Below are 21,695 nucleotides of genomic sequence, written 5' to 3' on the forward strand. Positions count from 1 at the left end.
CCGCTCAAACAGATTAAAATGACAGATCAGTGTCATGTGAATTTGTTACTAGTGTTTTTTGGTGTTTTTTCGCCCTCTGCTGGCGCTTGGGTGCGACTGATTTTATGGGTTTAAGCACGCTGAGCATTGTGTAATTATTGACATCAACAATGGTGAGCTACTGGATTATTTTTTGATTGAAAATTTTACAAATTGTATTCATATGAAAACTTTAAGAGGTGTTTTAATATAACATTTCTATAACTTGTACTAACATTTATCTTTTGAGAACTACAAGTCTTTCTATCCATGGATCGCTTTAACAGGCCATCTTGTTGATTTATTGTTATAATAAACAAATACAGTACTTATGTACAGTATGTTGAATGCATATATCCGTCTTGTGTCTTATCTTTCTATTCCAACAATAATTTACAGAAAAATATGGCATATTTTATAGATGGTTTCAATTGCGATTAATTACGATTAATTAATTTTTAAGCTGTGATTAACTCGATTAAAAATTTTAATCATTTGACAGCCCTAGTATTTTTGTTCTTTACATTAATATCCAAGCTATTGCTGATACTAATATTCTTATTTGTGTTAAAGTATCGTTGCCTGTAGTGTTGTTGTTTCTATCTTTTATTATTGCTGCTACTGTCATAGCGATGTTCATTCGGTGTTGTAAACATAAAAATAAGAGTACTTCAATACATATCGGAAGAACACATCTTAATCCCAGACAGAAGGATCACGTTTCAATGGCATTGACCAAACGAATTGGACGTCTATCGCCGTCAATGGCAGCACGAATGGAGCTGTTCGAAGGGTTTGTCCTTTAACCAGTGGAGGGCAGCGATGCACGAAACTGCCAGAAAAAGCGAAGAAAAAGATTGACAGCACCCACCCGCCTCATTTGTTGACGTCACGTGTCTGAGGCGTCCGTGAACGCATCTCGGCAAGTCACATGACAGGCAGGCGTCGCTCTCGGTCTGCTCTGACACCAAGCTAACTTGGAATCATGGTAAGTCGCACCTAACGGCCAAATCGCACAGACACAGCCGCTTTTCAGTTGCGTGCGGACTATTTATGTACTCGCGCAAGGTTTAAAAAGGTCGACGAACATTTTATTTTCGTATTTAACTAAAGGCTTCCGTCATGGAGAAGGAGGCTAGGCTAGGCTATGCTAGATGCTGAGTTAAAATATGCTAAGCTAAGCTAACAGCGAATACAAACTCAAAGCCAAAATTTTGAAATACAAAATGTGAACACTGTGTCCTGCGCTGTGCTCTTTTGTTGTTGTTTTTCTTGGCTTAGAACAGGGGAAACGGGTTATTGGTGTCATTTTGGTTGTAACGTTAAATATTCTCTTCGCAGGATGGATGCTGTCAAATGTTATCGTTGTGTTTGGGCAAATGTCAGGAATTGTCATGTTCAAGTTGCCGCTCACGGTAAAGAGTATGATTACCAACAACATATGTAGACTATACAAACATGGCTTATGGTGGTAAAATTGAACAAGTGTTTGATGTATAGCAGTCATTATCGAATGAAGGCGTTCGTCCATTGGTTGGAGTTTTGTAGGTGCAGTATTTGCGTCAAACCTTCAAGATTAATTGATGAGACTGAGCTGTCGAAAGGCATGGAGTAGAAAGTTGCATTTTTATTTCAGCCCTGGCCAAATGTTGGGGCTGGCACGATTCATCATTTAAAAAAATATTTTTTTAAACAAAAGTTCCAAACATGTTGCAGTACTGTACTGTTTACCGTACTTCCTCTTTTTCTGGCAGTGTTGCCGAGTATAAAACGTATAGATTCTTTTGGCAATGCCATCGTATTTCTGGATTATCTTTTTATTTACTTTTCAGCCCTTAAAACAGAAAATCTATGTATAAAAGTCAAGGACGTAGATTTGCATAGGGATGGTAAGGTCATGACAATAGCAACTTTTCAGGATGCTCAAATTGTCCCCACCAACTTTTAAGCAACCTTATTGGCATTATATCATAAGTTCAGTTATATAGGTAATTGAGATATTGTCTTTCCATATGTTGTATGGCTAGAATTGACCCTACCGTTATTAAGTGAATTACTTTCATTATGTTCCGGCTGACATTTACCACTTTTCACTTGCTGAATGTGCCAGTCCATTGTTTGCCCTCAAACACACGTTTGATTGGCTGATGACATGACCCCCCCCATACACACACACACACACACACGCACTCACACCCCAGACAGAAATGCAACATGTCGACAACATGCTAATATTCGCATAGGCACTAAAGTTATACAACATAAAATATACAATATAAATGAATACTACATCACATTTGTAAAATACAAACACATAATAAAATAAATAATAGCCCATTTAAATAAAATAAATTGAAATGCGCTAAAACACCTGTAATTAAATAAGAAGAATAACACACAGATCCTGCTTACACAATTAAATTTATTAATTTCTGTGTGGCGCTTTAACTTGAGATAATCCACCAATAAAGCTTTTGAAAACCGTTCATAAGAAAAAAATATTCATTGAGGCATTTCATTTGTAAAATACATGTTAAAATCTTTGTCATTGGGATTGCTTTTCTCTTTAGCACAGGACTTCTTTTTTCTTCTTTCTTTCAGAAAGAAAGCTGAGCAATACGCTGGGCCTGAAAGGCAAATTGTTGTTGGATTATTTAAATACCCGCTAATTTTTGAGCAGAATTCTAGCTTTGTATAGGCTACTGTTCCTATTGTTGAAAGCACAAAAGTGTGTAATAAACAACGAGCACATTTATATTTTGTTATTATTATATTATATTGTTATTATTATATTATATTTTGTTTTATTACTGTACCGAAAATGAACTGAACCGTGACCTCAAAACCGAGGTACGTACCGAACTGAGATTTTTGTGTACCGTTACACCCCTAGTTAACGTTAATTCAGAGAAATGTAGTGAAGCGATGTTTAACCCCTTCTCCTCAATTTTCATTTTACGTTTATTTATGTGGTCTTAAAGCACCCAGAAGAAGCTTTCATGTTTTTTTGGAGTTTGGTTGTGTTTGTGGACAAAAGCAGTAGTGTTTTACCTGAAGAAAGGTTCCATTTTTTTTTTTTTTTTTTTTTTTTGGTTATTCCCTAACTAAGATGTTTTTACAATTGTATTTAATTTCTTTATTTAGACAATGTTGAGTGGTCTGAAGACAATTGTTTATTTTTTGCATTCCTGGATAGCTAAGATATTATTGTGTATGTTAATATAATTTAAATTCTGTATAAATATTGCAATTTAAATTTGCTAAACAAAAAAAAAAAATCCAGGCATTTATTCTGGAAGTTTTCAAAATGTTTCTTTAGTAGTTTTTGAAAACAAAGGTTTGAATCGAACGATGTATCACTTGAACTAATACATATGTACGTTAGTATGAGTCAATACAGATTTATTTTGCATTGATCATTTAGCCTATCAATTAAATAGGTTCATATTTGTGAGAAATGTGTCCCTGACCCCCCAATCTGTTTGGTCATATTAATGTCCCGTCCCCAGCAAAAGGTGTAGATGCAGGTTATGCTGTTATATCGTCCCTACCAATGTTGAGACCAAACCTAAGGCCTTTATATAAGTGTACTGCCCAAAACAGATCATTTCCTTGTCACTGCCTGACAAGCAGAATGTCCTCCAATAAAACACAAGGCTTGGTCTTTTCTTGTTTTATATGAAGTAATTTGCTTAAGTTTGTGAAACTGTAACAAAAAAATATGCATGCATGCATTCAACATAACTGCACAATACACACCGGTATACACATACAATGTAGACACCACACTTCATTTGAGCTACAAGCTATAAATATAGGTTAATAACAAATTTCATTCATATGCAGTGGGGCAAATAAGTATTTAGTCAACCACCAATTGTGCAAGTTCTACTACTTGAAAAGATTAGAGAGGCCTGTAATTGTCAACATGGGTAAACCTCAACCATAAGAGGCAGAATGTGGGGAAAAAAAAAACAGAAAATCACATTGTTTGATTTTCTTTGCTAACATAATTGCTGCAAGAGTTACGATTTGGGAGACTTGACAGTTGAGACCACCGCCACATTCTGAAAAAATGTGGCCCGGATCAGTTATGAAATGGTCCACTTCTATGCGACTTGTCCCATTCAGACCGTCAAGTTAATGCTTCACTCGAGTCGGAAAAACACGAGACAATCGGATTTCTGCATTAAGACCTGCGGTATGAACCTAGCCTTATTGTACCTCACAGTGTCTTATTTTTTACTTTATTAATATGACGTGTTCTGTCCTCACTAAACATAAAGTTGTTCAGCTATACGAACATCAAACAATTGTGCTTTTTGAACCTTTGTCCTTCACTTTTGACAATTTAAAAAGCTGTAACATGGGTACATATGTACACTTATGTTCAAAACGACACGCATTTTAACAATAAATCACTTGACACAAAACAATGTATTCGAACGTTCATCTAGTCTGATCAATATGTAAGTTTAGTAAATTAAATTAGCCATGTAACTCCACAAACTGTAGCTGTAAACTTATAAATGCATACACAAACATATATTAGCTGAAACAGCTTACAGCCTTATGTGGGCCAAACCGGAGAGCAGCTGTCCTTTATCCATGTCAGACCAGTCTGCTCCTCAGTCATAAGGCGACAGTCCAGCTAGACCCAACTCTGCCTCCAGAGGGCAGTTTATCCTCCATCATTAAACAAAATACAATACTTTTGGACTTTTTGGATAGTTATTTTGAGTTACCTAAAGGGTTCATTTCGATTTACGCGGAATTGGGTTTACGTCACCAGCGTAAGAACGGGACTCATTCGTAACCCGTGGGACTATCTGTATTCTCAAAATCAGCTGACACGGATTTTGGTGCAAAAATATGCGATGGGGACATCCTTAATTACAACGTGACGAGGCTTCAAAGAGGACATGTGGGCGCGTACCTCAACCGTATAGGGTTAATACTGGTCCTTCTCAAAAATTGGCATATTGTGATAAAGTTCATTATTTTCTGTAATGTACAGATAAACATTAGACTTTTATATATTTTAGATTCATTACACACAACTGAAGCAGTTCAAGACTTTTATTGTTTTAATATTGATGATTTTGGCAAAAAAGTCAAGAAAACCCAAAAATCCCTATCTAAAAAAAAGATAGAATATGATGAAAAGGTACTCTAAAGAAGCTACTAACCGAATCATCTGAATCAACAAATTAACTCAAAACCCCTGCGAAAGATTCCTGAGGCTTTTAAAAACTCCCAGCCTGGTTCATTACTCAAAACCGCAATCATGGGCAAGACTGCCGACCTGACTGCTTGTCCAGAAGGCCATCATTGACACACTCAAGCAAGAGGCTAAGACACAGAAAGAAATTTCTGAGCGAATAGGCTGTTCCCAGAGTGCTGTATCAAGGCACCTCAGTGGGAAGTCTGCGGGAAGGAAAAAGTGTGGCAGGAAACACTGCACGACCAGAAGAGGTGACCGAACCCTGAGAAAGATTGTGGAGAAGGGCCGATTCCAGACTTTGGGGGACCTGCAGAAACAGTGGACTGAGTCTGGAGTAGAAACATCCAGAGCCACCATGCACAGGCGTGTGATGGAAATGGGCTACAGGTGCCGCATTCTCCAGGTCAAGCCACTTTTGAACCCGAAACAGCGGCAGAAGCGCATGACCTGGGCTACAGAGAAGCAGCACTGGACTGTTGCTCAGTGGTCCAAAGTTCTTTTTTCAGATGAAAGCAAATTTTGCATGTCATTCGGAAATCAAGGTGCCAGAGTTTGAAGGAAGACTGGGAAGAAGGAAATGTCAAAATGCCTGAAGTCCAGCGTCAAGTACCCACAGTCAGTGGTGGTCTGGGGTGCCTTGTCAGCTGCTGGTTTTGGTCTACTCGACTGTGTTTTATCAAGGGCAGGGTCAATGCAGCCAGCCATCAGGAGATTTTGGAGCACTTCATGCTTCCATCTGCTGAAAAGCTTTATGGAGATGAAGATTTCATTTTTCAGCACGACCTGGCACCTGCTCACAGTGCCAAAACCACTGGTTTACTGACCATGTCATTACTGTTCTCAATTGGCCTGCCAACTCTCCTGACCTGAACCCCATAGAGAATCTGTGGGATATCGTGAAGAGGAAGTTGAGAGACACCAGACCCAACACTGGATGAGCTTATCGAAGCATCCTGGGTCTCCATAACACCTCAGCAGTGCCACAGGCTGATTGCCTCCATGCCACGCCGCATTGAAGCAGTCATTTCTGCAAAAGGATTCCTGACCAAGTATTGAGTGCATAGCTGATATAATTAGTGCTGCAACGATTAATCGATTAACTCGAGTATTCGATTAGAAAAAAAGATTCAAATTAAATTTTGCTGCTTCGAGTATTCGGTTAATTAAAGTGGCGTGGTAATGGTTTGTTTTCGAAAGTGTTTGCATTTAGTTTCATTGATTTGGGTGGATACACTGCCCTCTAGTCTACCTCATTTTACATGGCCAAATCCAGCTGCTCCCTGTTAAGACCAACATAAACTAGGTTAAAGGTATATTTAGCCAATTTTTGTGGGAATGTGTTTGAACCATTTGTTAAGAGCATTGTAAAAAAAAAAAAAAAAAAAAAGTTAGTATTTTATAGCATTTAAGCTAGTGGACTTTTGCTATGTAAGTTAGCCAATTGCTCTTTTGTTGTAAATATGTAAATCCTTATTATTATTTTTCTTTATACCGTTTGAGGCCCAGCTCAGGTATTTTAATTTTTTCATGTTTATCCAATTACTCGATTATTCGAACTAACTAGTTCATCGATTAATCGACTATTAAAATAATCGATAGCTGCAGCCCTAGTGTGTTATCAAGTGTAATGAAATTTTTAGGTAAGAAATAAGATTTTTTTTTTTTTATAAGATATAAAGTTTTTGAGTGAAAGCAGTAAAAAAGTTTTTTTTTTTCTAGTCACTTCTGAGATGCAATTGTTGGCTGTTGGTTCAATATTAGATTAAATGTCTTGTTTTCTCATGTATATTTATAATTGCTCCTTACCTAAAAGTTTTATCCGATTACTCGATTAATCAATAGAATTTTCAGTCGAATACTCAATTACTAAAATATTCGATAGCTGCAGCCCTAGATATAATTAATTGATGGTTGACTTTTCTTGTATTGAAAAACACTTTTTTTGTATTGGTCGGATGAAATATCCAAATTTTTTGAGATAGGGATTTTTTTTTTCTTGACTTTTTTTGCCAAAATCATCAACATTAAAACAATAATAAAAGGCTTGAACTACTTCAATTGTGTGTAATGAATCTAAAATATATGAAAGTCTAATGTTTATCAGTACATTACAGAAAATAATGAACTTTATCACAATATGCTAATTTTTTGAGAAGGACTAGTATATTAACGTGATACTTTTTAAGTTTTTTTTTTTTTTTCTCTCTCCCTCTCTCGTTTGGTAGCCGACGACACAGCAATCTCCGCTGGATGAGCAGGAGAAGCTTCTGGATGAAGCCGTGCAGGCGGTCAAGGTGCAGTCGTTCCAGATGAAGCGATGCCTGGTAGGCTCATGTTATCTCATCTTCTGTTGGGCTTTCCTTGACTGCGTCATTGCTTGCAGGACAAGAACAAGCTGATGGATGCGCTGAAGCATGCTTCCAACATGCTGGGAGAACTAAGGACCTCCATGTTGTCGCCCAAAAGCTACTATGAGCTGTGTATCCTCAATTTCAAGTGCTATGGCGCCCAAATATCCCAGTTCATTTGAACTGGGAACGATTGCTGCTTGCCCTTCCCAGTTCAAAATGGATCATCGGACGTCCATGTGGTTGTTCCTTAGCTGACATGACGCGCAGACATGGCCATCTCGGACGAGCTGCACTACCTGGAGGTCTATCTGACGGACGAATTCGCCAAAGGCCGCAAGGTGGCCGACCTGTACGAGCTGGTCCAGTACGCGGGCAACATTATTCCCAGGCTGTGAGTTGAAAATAATATCAGGAGCCTTTTTTTTTTTTTTTTTAGGGAAAATCATACTTACTTATGACGTGAAAAATACACAAATATTTAAAAAGATATTTGAAATGGTAGAAAATGGCACATATATCCTCAATTCTTATACAAACTTCGAGAGGAAAAATGCAGAATATGTGACTAATCAATATTTCTAAGTAGCTAGTCCAAATTTTGTAAGCGGCGTTTTGTTTTTGTGTTTCCTTTAGCTACCTGCTGATCACAGTGGGCGTGGTGTACGTACGCTCCTTCCCGCAGTCTCGCAAGGACATCCTGAAGGACCTGGTGGAGATGTGCCGTGGCGTGCAGCACCCTCTCAGAGGCCTTTTCCTCAGGAACTACTTGCTGCAGTGCACCCGCAACATCCTTCCCGACGACGGCGAGCAGACCGAGTGAGTCTCCCCGCCGCCAAAACGCCCCGGCGACTTCTCCATTTTTAAATTTTTTGCGTCCGGACAGAGGGTCGGAGGAGATGACGGGTGACATTAACGACTCGGTCGACTTTGTGCTGCTCAACTTTGCCGAGATGAACAAGCTGTGGGTGCGCATGCAGCATCAGGGCCACAGCCGAGACCGGGAGAAGCGCGAGAAGGAGCGGCAGGAGCTGCGCATCTTGGTGGGCACCAACCTGGTCCGCCTAAGCCAGCTGGAGGGCGTCAACGTGGACAAGTACAAGCAGGTCGGCCCGCCTTTGTCCTCCTTCGTATCGGTGTTGTTCTTTGTTTGCGCTGTAAAATTTTCCTTTGTGTTGCAACGTTTTTGTAGATGCTTTACTTTAAATTTGTAGTGTTGATGTCACGCAGACCCCCCCCCCCCCCACCCCCCATCTTACCTTAGTACTTCATGTTTTATGACATTTCTTTGCACAGGTCGTGCTTCCCGGTGTGCTGGAACAAGTTGTCAACTGCCGAGACTCGCTGGCGCAGGAGTACCTGATGGAGTGCATCATCCAGGTAGAAGATGTGGCGTCCAATTATCCTTCTGCTGTGGATTTGACGATGATAGGCATCCAATTTTGCTGTGAATTCTAATGTGTTTATCACTAGTAGACGTCCAATCCGTTTGAAGTGGGAGGGAATGAGTTAATTCGCTGCCATCCCTCCCAGTTCAAAAGGACTGAACGTCTATGGCCGTCAATGGCAGCCAATGCCAGGCAATGAGTTGTTTTTGGGGCATTTCACGTCAGTTCTTGTTGATTTTTGGCATTGACAGGTAACTTCCTGTTGTTTTTTTGCCGTTGACGGGTCACTTTTTGTTGAGTTTCAGGCGTTGATGGGTCACTTTCCATAGATTTTCTTCCCGGCATTGACGGGTCACTCTCCGTAATTTTTTTTTTTTTTTTTTCTTGGCGTTGACGGTCACTTCCCGTCAATTTTTGTTTTTCGGGCGTTGACTGGTCACTTCCTGTTAGTTTTTTTTCGGCGTTGATGGGTCACTTCCCATTGGCTTTATTCGGGCATTGACGGGTCATTTCCCCTTGGATTTTTTTCGGGCGTTGACGGGTAAATTCCCGTTGATTTTTTTTTTTTTTTTTTTTTACCCCGGCGTTGACAGGGTCACTTCCCATTGATTTTTTTTTTTTTTTTTTTTTTTTCTGGCATTGAAGGGTCATTTGCTGTTGATTTTATTTTCGGGCGTTGACTGGTCACTTCCTGTTGGTTTTTTTTTTGGCGTTGATGGGTCACTTCCCATTGGCTTTTTTCGGGCATTGAAGGGTCATTTCCCCTTGGATTTTTTTCGGGCGTTGACGGGTAAAGTCCCGTTGATTTTTTTTTTTTTACCCCGGCGTTGACAGGTCACTTCCCATTGATTTTTTTTTTTTTCTGGCATTGAAGGGTCATTTGCTGTTGATTTTATTTTCGGGCTTTGACGGGTGGCTTCCCGTCGAGTTTTCGGGCATCGACGGGTGGCTTCCCGTCGAATTTTCGGGCGTCGACGGGTTGCTTCCTGTCGAGTTTTTGGGCATCCACATGTCATCTCCTGTTGAGTTTTTGGGCGTCCACATGTCATGTCACCTTGATTTTTTTTTTTGGATGTCGACGGGTTGACTACTGTTGTTTTTTTTCGGGCGTCGATGGGTCGTCTACTGTTGGTTTTTTTTTGGGCTTCGACAGGTGGCTTCCTGTTGATTTCTTTTGGGCAGGGACGGGTCGCTTCCCCTTGATTTTTTTTGTGCGTCGACCGGTCGCTTCCCGTCGTGTTTTCGGGCGTCGACCGGTCGCTTCCCGTCGTGTTTTCGGGCGTCGACCAGTCGCTTCCCGGCGAGTTTTCGGGCGTCGACGGGTGGCTTCCTGTTGAGTTTTCGGGCATCGACGGGTGGCTTCCCGTCGAATTTTCGGGCGTCGACGGGTTGCTTCCTGTCGAGTTTTTGGGCATCCACATGTCATCTCCTGTTGAGTTTTTGGGCGTCCACATGTCATCTCCTGTTGAGTTTTCGCGCGTCGATGAGTCGCTTCCCGTTGATTTTGGGTTACTAAAAGGAAGTGACTTAAGAATGTCCCCAAATTCAATAGGAATTGACTGAAAATCAACTGAAAGTAACCTAGGAGCGATGGTTTGCAGTTCGAATGCCCTCAATTTAACTGGAAGTAAACCGTAAATGCCTCAAATTTAACAGTAGGAGACAAAAAATCAACAGAAAATCAACTCGTTGCCCTGCATTTGCTGCCGCTGACGGCCTTAGACGTCCGATCCGTTTGAAGTGGGAGGGATGGCAGCAAATGAATTAGTTCCCTCCTGCTTCAAACGGATTAGATGTCTACTAGTGATAAACTCAATCCAGTTCACAGCACAAGGAAGAAAAAAGCTTGTTTTTTCTGGTATCGATCATTGTTGTATCGCCATACCGTGTGATCATCACTGTATTGTATTGTGAGCTCCCAAGAGGTTCCTATTCCTATTTAACACATGTGGCTTAGCCTCTCCTCTTCTTATCCTCCCGCCAGGTGTTCCCGGATGAGTTCCACTTGCAGACCCTCAACCCGTTCCTCCGCTCCTGCGCCGAACTCCATCAATACGTCAACGTCAAAAACATTATCATCGCCCTCATCGACAGGTCAGTTCTAAAAGACACTGATCGTGCCAAACAACTTGACGGAGAAAAACTTTCCTTTTTCAGACTGGCATTGTTCGCTCACCGAGAAGACGGACCCGGGATTCCGGCCGAGATCAAGCTTTTTGACATCTTCTCGCAGCAAGTGGCCACCGTGATACAGGTACTCAGTACACACGCAGTACACAGTAAACCTGAGAGCAAGTAGCAAAGCATAATTTATACATGAACCGTTGAGTCACCTAATAGCAATGATTGGTCAACTATCAAGTTAACACATTTTTGCTTTTGAATTTCAGTCGCGGCAGGACATGCCGTCTGAGGACGTGGTGTCCCTGCAGGTGTCCCTCATCAACCTGGCCATGAAGTGCTACCCTGACCGCGTGGACTACGTGGACAAAGTGCTGGAGAGCACGGTGGAGATCTTCAACAAGCTCAACCTAGAACAGTAGGTGACTCGCCGCCGCCTTCCCGAAGCGCGCGCTGAGACGCCGGCTGTTTCCTGTAGCATAGCCACGAGCAGCGCCGTCTCCAAGGAGCTGACGCGTCTGTTGAAAATCCCGGTGGACACGTACAACGACATTCTGACGGTGTTGCGGCTCAAGCACTTCCCGCCGCTCTTTGAGTACTTTGACTACGAGTCTCGCAAGAGCATGAGCTGCTACGTGCTCAGCAACACGCTAGAGTACAACACCACAATCGTGGCGCAAGAGCAGGTGAGATGGACATTTTGGACTTTTTTGCCAAAGTTGTAAGTCCTCACCCTCCCTCTTTTCCCGGCAGGTGGACTCCATCTTAAACCTAGTGTCCACGCTGATCCAGGACCAGCCTGACCAGCCGGCGGACGACCCGGACCCCGAGGACTTTGCCGAGGAGCAGAGCCTCGTGGGCCGCTTTATTCACCTGCTGCGCTCAGACGACCCCGACCAGCAGTACTTGGTGGGTTGCCGTCACGTACCTACGGAGCCATTGAAGGGACATCGACAGAAACAAAATAAATTTAAGCAATCTGGGGCAATCTGGTGAAACTTTCTGGTAAACATTAGCGCTATATAGCATTTAAGCAGGCAGACTTTTGCTATGCAAGTTAGCCAGTTGTTGTAAATATTATCATTTATAGCATTTTAGTTAGCAAACCTTTGCTATGCAAGTTAGCAAATTTTGTAAACATTAGCATTATATAGCATAGAAAGCTAGCGGACTTTTACTATGCAAGTTAGCCAATTACAACAATGCAACAATTGGCTAACTTGCATAGTAAAAGTCCTCTAGTTTAATGCTATATAAGGCTAACGTTTACCAGATAGTTTCTGGTGACGAGAAACAATCTGGTGCGCACCAGACTGCTTAAATTTATTTTATTTCTGTCGATGTTGCTTAAAGGGCTCCGTACGTACCCGCTGATGGTGACCCCATTTTCAGGACTTTTTTCAGTTTTTTTTTTTTGCTTTCCCTCATTAGTCAAGTGTTTATTTAAAAAAAATAAAAAATGACTGACGGTAGAATGGGGTTTGCACATCTTAAGACATCGTAACCTTCTCTTGGATGGCTAAAGCTAAGCTAGCCTGGACCAGGAGATGTCTCATTTCCAACCGAACATAAACAACTCCTAAGGGGGAAAGTTTTCTGTCGCAATGATGGAAATCCGTCAACAGGGGGCACTGGTGGGTGGTCATGCGAGACAACAGGGGCCTGTGATTCACTTCACAAGCATCAGGGATTGTTATTGAATCTTGTCATATTTTTGTATATTACGTTTAATGTGCTCTAAACAAATACAAGAAGAAAAAAAAAACAAACCCAGCAAACCCAATGCAAAAAAATTCACAATAAAAAAACTTGAAAACGACAATTATGAAAAATGAAAAAAATCACAGAAAATGCGGGAAAATAAACTGACCTCAGGCAAAAACCCTGCGAAAACAGCAAAAAAACACGCAAAAACAATAGATGCCAAACTGTAAATTACAGAAAAAATGGCAAAACTGAAAAACTAAAAAAAAAAAAAAAAACAAAAAAAAAATGTAATAACCCCCAAAATGGACAAAAATGACACTTTTTTAATGTTTTCGTTTAATCATTATGAGGCACTCATTCGCTGCCATGGACAGCCCTAGCTGTCCAATTCCTATTGACTGGGAGGGGGCAAATGGACAACAAAAACGCCAAACTGCAAAATAAAAAACATAAAGAAAAATTGGCAAAATAGCCAAAAAAATGCAACAACATTTATTTTTAGCAAAGCTGAAAAAAACACCAAAAAAAACAACCCCGACCAAAACAAAATGGTAATTTATTTGATCTTTTAGTCATTATAGGGCACTCATTCGCTGAGGGTAAATGAACAACAAACGCCAAACTGCAAACCCCCCCACACACACACACCAAAATCCGGAAAAAAAAAAAAAATTCTTTGTTTTAGTTGTTATACACCACTCATTGGCTGCCATGGACTGCACAAGTCGTCCAATCTATGTTGACTGGGAGGTGCAAATGAACACACATTCATTCATTCATTCGCTACCACCCTCTCACTTCAAGCAAATTAGATGTATACTAGTGATAAACTCAGTCCTGTTCACAGCAGAAAGATGAAAATTCAATTCAATTCAATTTTATTTGTATAGCCCTGGATCACAACAGCGTTGTCACAAGGGGCTTTGCAGAGGCAATATGATACACAATCAGAAACAGCAAATGAAGCAAGAGATATCAATAAATAAATTCAAGTCCTGGGTTTCCCCCATCCTTAGACCCTACATGTCGGCAAGGAAAAACTCCAAAAACTCCAGAGTCTTCGGGAGAAAAATGAGAAACCTTGGGGAGTACCACAGTCAGGAGAGATCCAATCCCAGGATGGATAGACAGGAAGCCCCAGGATCGCTAATGGGAATTAGCAGGCGAAATTACAGTCCGTAAAGATGCAGTGGAGTAAAGGAACAAGAAGCGGTCCATCTAGCCAGATGAGACGGGGGTAGCAACGAGGACGTCCATCCTGCTTGGGGTCCGGACAGTCAGAAGGCTGCAGCTGAAAAATAGCCCCTCCCCAGAGGGGAGGGGGGAAAGGGGACACCAGGTGACTAGTGATGAAGAGACTAGACAACTAGATATTAACACTGGAAAATAGAGATAAAGTAAGAGAAGTGGTAGGTAGAGTGAGAAAAAGGAGATAGAACTCAATGGCTGTACTTCCCCCAGCTTTATAGCTTCTAGTGCAGCTTAGACTAAACTTTGAGTCTACTCAGACTTCAACTAGCCTGACCATAAGCTTTGTTGAATAGGAACGTTTTAATCTAGTCTTAAATGTGCAGACTGTCTCGGCTTCTTTAATATTAGCTGGAAGCTGATTCCATAAAACGGGCTTGGTGGCTAAAGGCTCTAGCTCCGACAGTACTTTTAGAAACCCTGGGAACTACCAGTAGACCTGCATTCTGAGAGCGGAGTGTTCTGTTGGGGCGGTATGGAAAATGGAGCATCGGTGAGATAAGATAGCCCCAACCCATTAATGGTCTTAAATGTAAGAAGGAGGATTTTAAATTTAATTCTAAACTCGACTGGAAGCCAGTGAAGGGCCTGGAGCACAGGGGTGATGTGCTCTCTTCTATTGGTTCCTGTTAAAAGTCTTGCTGCTGCGTTTTGGACAAGCTGAAGACCTTTTAGAGAACTTTTAGGACAAGCTGCAAGTAGGGAGTTACAGTAATCCAATCTCGATGTAACGAACGCGTGAATTAATTTTTCTGCATCACTTTTAGATAAAATATTTCTAATTTTGGCTATGTTGAGCAGGTGAAAGTAGGCCGTTCTGCAGGTTTGTTTAATGTGAGCTTTAAACGATAAGTCAGGGTCGAATAAAACTCCTAGGTTTTTAACTGTGGTGCTGGAGGCTACACTTACATTGTCCAGAGTGACTATCTGGGCAGCTAAAGAGTTTCTCACACTTTTCGGGCCTATTATAAGGACTTCTGTCTTTTCAGGATTAAGTAGAAGATAGATAGTGCTCATCCAGGTATTTATATCTCGGACGCAGGTGCTTAGTTTGTCCACCTGCCTGATCTGCTCAGGTTTAATTGATAAATACAGTTGTGTGTCGTCAGCTTAACAATGAAAGTTAATGCTATGTTTTCTGATGATATTACCTAGAGGAAGCATTTACAGCGTAAACAAGATGGGCCCGAGGACCGATCCTTGCGGCACACCATAACTAACTCTAGAGTACGGTGATGATTGCTGGTTTACATTGACAAACTGGTACCTATTAGATAAATATGATTTAAACCAGCAGAGGGCTGCTCCTCTAATTCCTATGTCACATTCTAATCTAAATTAATAAATAAATAAATATGAATATGAATAAATAAATAAATATGAAAAGCTATCATTACACCAGCACCTCTGTTATTGGACAGTTTGCCACAAAACGCTCACTGCCGCCAGGAACGCATCCTCCTAGGGGATTAGGAATCGGCACCTTCAATAACGCTGAAAAATTACTAGAAAATTGTTCTTGGAAGTCTTTAAAAAGTGGTTGAATTTGGCCATAAAAAGGTGTATGACACCTGTATTTAAAGGTCACTTGCCCAGGCAATTAGTAAACACCTAACGTCGAGCCCTTGTGTTTGAATGCAGATCCTCAACACGGCCCGTAAGCACTTCGGCGCGGGCGGGAACCAAAGGATCCGATACACGCTGCCGCCTCTAGTCTTTGCCGCCTACCAGCTGGCATTCAGATACAAGGAAAACTCCTCACTGGTAAGGGTCTTCACCTATTCTTAACCCAGGCTTTTCCAAATTACTGGCGGTTTTATTGGCATGCAACAAATTATGACAATAACATTGAATCATTCCTGCATAAGAAGCTTGAATTCAGCCGACATTCTGTTGTGCTTCTGAATTATTTGGAGCTAGTCACGTTAACAGTGCTTCACCTGATATGTTGACATTTTTGGGGTCCTGATACCGATTTTAACACCTAATGCCAATACTGTCCTGCTACAATTTTGGAAAAGTATACTTTTTTAAACATCTTCTAGTAGTTTTGTTTTTATTTTACGTCTATTTAATTTCTGTCTGTCTTTTGGTCAAAAATACTACTAGTCATATTTTTCCATGCTAAATGCTAATGCTACGAGTTAGATTTAGTGTGTGATGATCATTCAGTACACATCTTTAAAGGCTAAAGCAACATTGCGAGATAAAACAAATCTTACCATTTGTTTCAAAACAAGCAAGCCTGGAGAGCACACTGGAGAGTGTTAGTTAGCATGTCACATGAGTGACACAACCAAACACCGCTACGATGCAGGCTAACTACACATATAATAAGAAAATGTCACAAATTGCGAACATATGACAGAAACCATAGCACATTTTTGTCGGGACAAAAAACGGCCTTCGTCTTATGTTTTAGTCTCCCGATACATTTTTGTAATATGAAATATTCATGTTGAAGAAAACAATGATACTTATCTATTTGAAGTGGGAGGGTTAGCAGCGAATGAACGAACCATCTCACTTCAAATGGATTGGATGTCCACAAGTGATAAACTCATGTCTATCATCGTCAATCGCACTGAAATACTAAAGTCTGATGAAATCTGACTGCGATACTCGGATAGCCAAGTACTGTTTGGTAATACTTACGTTTTTTATCTCCCTCCTTCAGGATGACAAGTGGGAGAAAAAGTGTCAGAAGATCTTCTCGTTCGCCCACCAGACCATAAGCGCGCTGATCAAGGCCGAACTGGCCGAGCTGCCCCTGCGACTCTTCCTGCAGGGGGCGCTGGCGGCCGGCGAGATCGGCTTCGAGAACCACGAGACGGTGGCCTACGAGTTCATGTCGCAAGCTTTCTCGCTGTACGAGGACGAGATCGGCGACTCCAAAGCGCAGCTGGCCGCCATCACGCTGATCATCGGCACCTTCGAGCGCACCCGCTGCTTTGGCGAGGAAAACCATGAGCCGCTGAGGACGCAGTGCGCGCTGGCCGCCTCCAAGCTGCTGAAGAAACCCGACCAGTGTCGCGCCGTCAGCATCTGCGCGCACCTCTTCTGGTCCGGACGCAGCAGCGACAAGAACCAACAAGAGGTGACTCCGCCTCCTCTACTGTTATCTCCCTCGACGTCTCTTTGAGGGTGTCGGCTTTTCGCTCCTCAGATCCGAGATGGCAAGCGCGTGATGGAGTGTCTGAAGAAAGCGCTCAAGATCGCCAACCAGTGCATGGACCCATCGCTGCAAGTGCAGCTCTTCATCGAAATCCTCAACCGATACGTCTGCTTCTACGAGAGGGAAAACGACGCTGTAAGAACCGCAAAAGTCAAATCAATACATCATAGCTAAAATGGAGACATAAAATGGAAATCCTAATAAAGGGGAAAAAAACTCTACTAAGGTTAAAATGAAATGTTGACATTAAGTACATTACATTTCATGTATTGAAATAAAAATTCATGTTGGCATAAATACTTAAAGGGAAAGTACATTTTTTACATCAGGCCATAGAGTTCATAACCTACTGACATGACACGGAAAACGGGGCCGATTCGGAGGGGGCCTATTTTCAAAAACTTGAAATTAAAATATTTTCAAAACCAAACCTGCTACCAACCTAAAACCAAAACAGGCACCTACCTTAGCCATATATGAGTTTCCATGAGACTCTCCCGTTCCCTTATAAAATCCCGATTACCGTATTGGCCCAAATATAAGACGGCCCTGATTATAAGACGACCCCCTCTTTTTCAAGACTCAAGTTTGGAGAAAAAGACTTTTTGAACACCAAATTAATTTTTATACTGAAAATATTTACAGTACATTATAACAATATATTTTAGAGAAAAGGCATGTTATTTTGCCCCATTGAAATATTAATATCTGACCATTTAAATATGTAAACTGAAGTATCATCAATAATAAAAGAACACATGCACATGTGAAAATCATCGAGGACCCTTACAATCAATTGTCTTGACTATGTTTTCAGGATAAAGTTATTAAAACTTACCATTGAATGTCAATAATTGCAGTTTGAACAGCAACATTTAGAATCCAGCAGCTCTGCAGAGGAGCGTAGCCGAGTGATATCACATCAGCCATGTATGTCTATTCTATTAACGCCAATGTACTTGGATTCCATTGACGCATATGTATGTCAATGCCATTGACGGCCATGTACGTCCAAATTTCCCATTCATTTTCAATGGCAAAAAAGCCTGTGTCCCGAAATGAACATGATTTCCTGATACATCCTGATATCGACAGGAAGTGTCCCCCAAATGTCCCCAAATCAACAGGAAGTGACTTGATATTAACAGGATGTGTCCCCAAAATGTCAGCAAATCAACAGGAAGTGTTTCCCAAATGCCCCCAAATCAACAGGAAGTGACGGGATATCAACAGAACGTGTCCTAGAAATGTCCCCAAATCAACACAACGTGTCCTCGAAATGTCCCCAAATCAACAAAAAGTGTCCCAGAAATGTCCCCAAATCAATAGGAAGTGTCCCAGAAAAGTCCCTAAATCAACAGGAAGTGAAGTGATATCAACGGAACGTGTCCCTGAAATGCCCCCAAATCAACAGAGTATCCCAAAAATGACCCCAAAACAACAGAAAGTGTCCCCGAAATGTCCTCAAATCAATAGGAAGTGACCTGATAGCAACAGGACGTGTCCCCTAAATGTCCCCAAGTCAACAAGAAATGACCTGATGTCAATAGGAAGTGTCGCCCAAAAGTCTCCAAATCAATAGGAAGTGGCCTGATGTCAACAGGATGTGTCCCAGAAATGTCCCAAAATCAACAGAATGTAATGGTAAATGGTGTTACGCTTGTATAGCGCCTTTCCACCTTTTAAGGCACTCAAAGCGCTTTACACTGTCTCGTGTCCCGGCAAAGTCCCTAAAACAACAGGAAGTGAAGTGATATCAACGGAACGTGTCCCAGAAATGTCCCCAAATCAACAGGTAGTGACCTGACATCAACAGGAAGTGTCCCCGAAATGTCCTCAAATCAATAGGAAGTGGCCTGATAGCAACAGGACGTGTCCCCCCAAATGTCCCCAAATCAACAGGAAGTGACCTAATATCAACAGGAAGTGTCGCCCAAAAGTCCCCAAATCAACAGGAAGTGACCTAATATCAACGGCATGTGTCCCCAAAATGTCCCAAAATCAACAGGACCTGATATAAATAGGAAGTCTCCCTGAAATGTCCACAGATCAAATGAAAGTGACCTGATATCAATAGAGAGCATCCCCGAAATGTCCCCAAATTAACGGGAAGTGAGCCGCTGTCAGTAGGAAGTGTCCTGAACTGTCCCCAAATCAACAGGAAATGACCTGATGGAAACAGGACGTGTCCCCCAAATGTCCCCAAATCAACAGGAAGTGACCTGATGGAAACAGGAAGTGTCCCCCAAATGTCCCCAAATCAACAGGAAGTGACCTGATGTCAACAGGATGTGTCCCCGAAATGTCCCCAGATTAACGGGAAGTGACCCGCTGTCAGTAGGAAGTGTCCTGAACTGTCCCCAAATCAACAGGAAATGACCTGATGGAAACAGGACGTGTCCCCCAAATGTCCCCAAATCAACAGGAAGTGACCTGATGGAAACAGGAAGTGTCCCCCAAATGTCCCCAAATCAACAGGAAGTGACCTGATGTCAACAGGATGTGTCCCAGAAATGTCACCAAATCAACAGGATGTGACCTGATATCAACAGGATGTGTCCCAGAAATGTCCCCAAATCAACTTGAAGTGACCTGATATCAACTTGAAGTGTCCCCCAAAGGTCCCCGAATCAAATGGAAGTGACCTGATATCAATAGGAAGTGTCCCCGAAATGTCCCCAAATCAACAGGAACTGACATGATATCAATGGGACGTGTCCCCAAATCAACAGGAAGTGACCTGATATCAATAGGAAGTGTCCCTGAAATGTCCCCGAATCAAATGGAAGTGACCTGATATCAATAGGAAGTATCCCCGAAATGTCCGCAAATTAACGGGAAGTGACCCGATGTCAATAGGAAGTGTCCTCGAAATGTCCCCAAATCATCAGGAAGTGACCTGATGGCAACAGGACGTGTCCCCCAAATGTCCCCAAATCAACAAGAAGTGACCTGATGTCAACAGGATGTGTCCCAGAAATGTCAACAAATCAACAGGATGTGACCTGATATCAACAGGAGGTGTCCCAGAAATGTCCCCAAATCAACAGGAAGAGTCCTGATATCAACTGGAAGTGTCCCCCAAAAGTCCCCGAATCAAATGGAAGTGACGTGATATCAGTAGGAAGTGTCCCTGAAATGTCCCCAAATTAACGGGAAGTGAGCCGACGTCAGTAGGAAGTGTCCTCGAAATGTCCCCAAATCAACAGGAAGTGACCTGATGGCAACAGGATGTTTCCCCCAAATGTCCCCAAATCAACAGGAAGTGTCCCTGAAATGTCCCCAAAGCAACACAAAGTGACCTGATATCAGCAGCATGTGTCCCAAAAATGTCTCCAAATCAACAGGAAGTGACCCGATATCAACATGAAGTGTACCTGAAATGTCCTCAAATCAACCTGGACGGTTCTTAGATCTGTATCTCGCACAGCAAAGCCCCATAGTAATTTCTCCAGAAATTGCAATTTCTAGTTTAAAGACCATTTCCCGGCCTACTAATATCTCTTTAGCTCACCCGTGGCTTTGTTTTGGGCCGGCAGGTGACGGTGCAGGTTCTGAACCAGCTGATTCAGAAGATCCGGGAGGACCTCCCCAACCTGGAAGCGGGCGAGGAGAGCGAGCAGATCAACAAACACTTCCAAAACACGCTGGAGCACCTGCGCCTGCAGAGGGAGGCCCCCGAGTCCGAGGGGCCCGTCTACGAAGGACTGGTCCTCTAAAAAAAAGCCCCTTTCGATCCGCTCGCTCTTCCGTCTTGAACCCGCTTGGTGTCCGCTCGTGTGTCGTCTGAGCCCCGCCTCCCCGATCACGTGACCGCGCGAGAGCCCCTCCCTCACTTGTAAATCTCCCCCCGTGTTCAATCCCAGGCCATAGGAATTCTGCTCGTCATTTATGAAAAATATCTTCTTAACAATCGACTTGCTTTTTGTTCATTTTGCATACGCGCTGTATGGAGAGAATAAAGGATTATGCTTAATATATCGAGCGTCCCGTGTTGTCTCCAAGAGAACGAAATTGGCTTTTGAACTGGCCCTGATGGCGAGAGAAGTCCAATCCATTCGGAGATTCGATGTCTTATCTAGTGACAAACTCAAACTCATTCCAATTGAGTGATTTGTTATCACTAGAAGACGTCCACTCCGTTTGAAGTCCCACTTCGAACGGATTGGACGTCTATTGTCAGTGGTAGCCAGTGCCGGGCAAGGAGTTCGTTTGGCGGCATTTCACGTCAATTCCTGTTGACTTTCAGTCACTTCCTGTTGATTTGGGGTTACTGAAAAGGAAGTGACACCAGAATGCAGGGCTGTCAACAGACCTGGGGACAAGAGACCATTATAGGACACCCCCACCCAATCCCTGCCACTGGCTTGTCACGATAACACGAATTAATTTTAACACTTTGCAAGCAATGACAGTAAATTTTCAAATTATTTGAGATGGACAGTTAAATTTAACAGACTGTAATG

General features: G+C 42.2%; 1 protein-coding gene across 1 annotated transcript; it reads left to right on the forward strand.

The window, feature by feature from the left end:
- Positions 1–895: 895 nt before the first annotated feature.
- vps35 (VPS35 retromer complex component) lies at positions 896–21,207 on the forward strand. Its single transcript, XM_057850176.1, has 16 exons — positions 896–1,006; positions 7,468–7,566; positions 7,626–7,722; positions 7,861–7,984; positions 8,227–8,409; positions 8,477–8,696; positions 8,887–8,970; positions 10,963–11,072; positions 11,136–11,232; positions 11,369–11,517; positions 11,578–11,785; positions 11,853–12,008; positions 15,696–15,818; positions 16,732–17,151; positions 17,221–17,364; positions 20,769–21,207. The coding sequence occupies exons 1-16, from the start codon at positions 1,004–1,006 to the stop codon at positions 20,946–20,948; spliced, it is 2,397 nt and encodes a 798-aa protein (XP_057706159.1). The 5' UTR covers positions 896–1,003; the 3' UTR covers positions 20,949–21,207.
- The last annotated feature ends 488 nt before the right edge of the window (positions 21,208–21,695 follow it).

The sequence above is a fragment of the Corythoichthys intestinalis genome, chromosome 1, assembly GCF_030265065.1.
Source record: "Corythoichthys intestinalis isolate RoL2023-P3 chromosome 1, ASM3026506v1, whole genome shotgun sequence".
In the NCBI taxonomy this organism is placed as follows: domain Eukaryota; kingdom Metazoa; phylum Chordata; class Actinopteri; order Syngnathiformes; family Syngnathidae; genus Corythoichthys; species Corythoichthys intestinalis.

Bases quoted from the DNA above. Each gene is read 5' to 3' on its own strand.
- vps35 (XM_057850176.1), top strand. The intron at 8,410-8,476 runs GTGAGTCTCCCC...GCGTCCGGACAG, and splicing joins GACGACGGCGAGCAGACCGA to AGGGTCGGAGGAGATGACGG. The intron at 17,152-17,220 runs GTGACTCCGCCT...TTCGCTCCTCAG, and splicing joins GCGACAAGAACCAACAAGAG to ATCCGAGATGGCAAGCGCGT.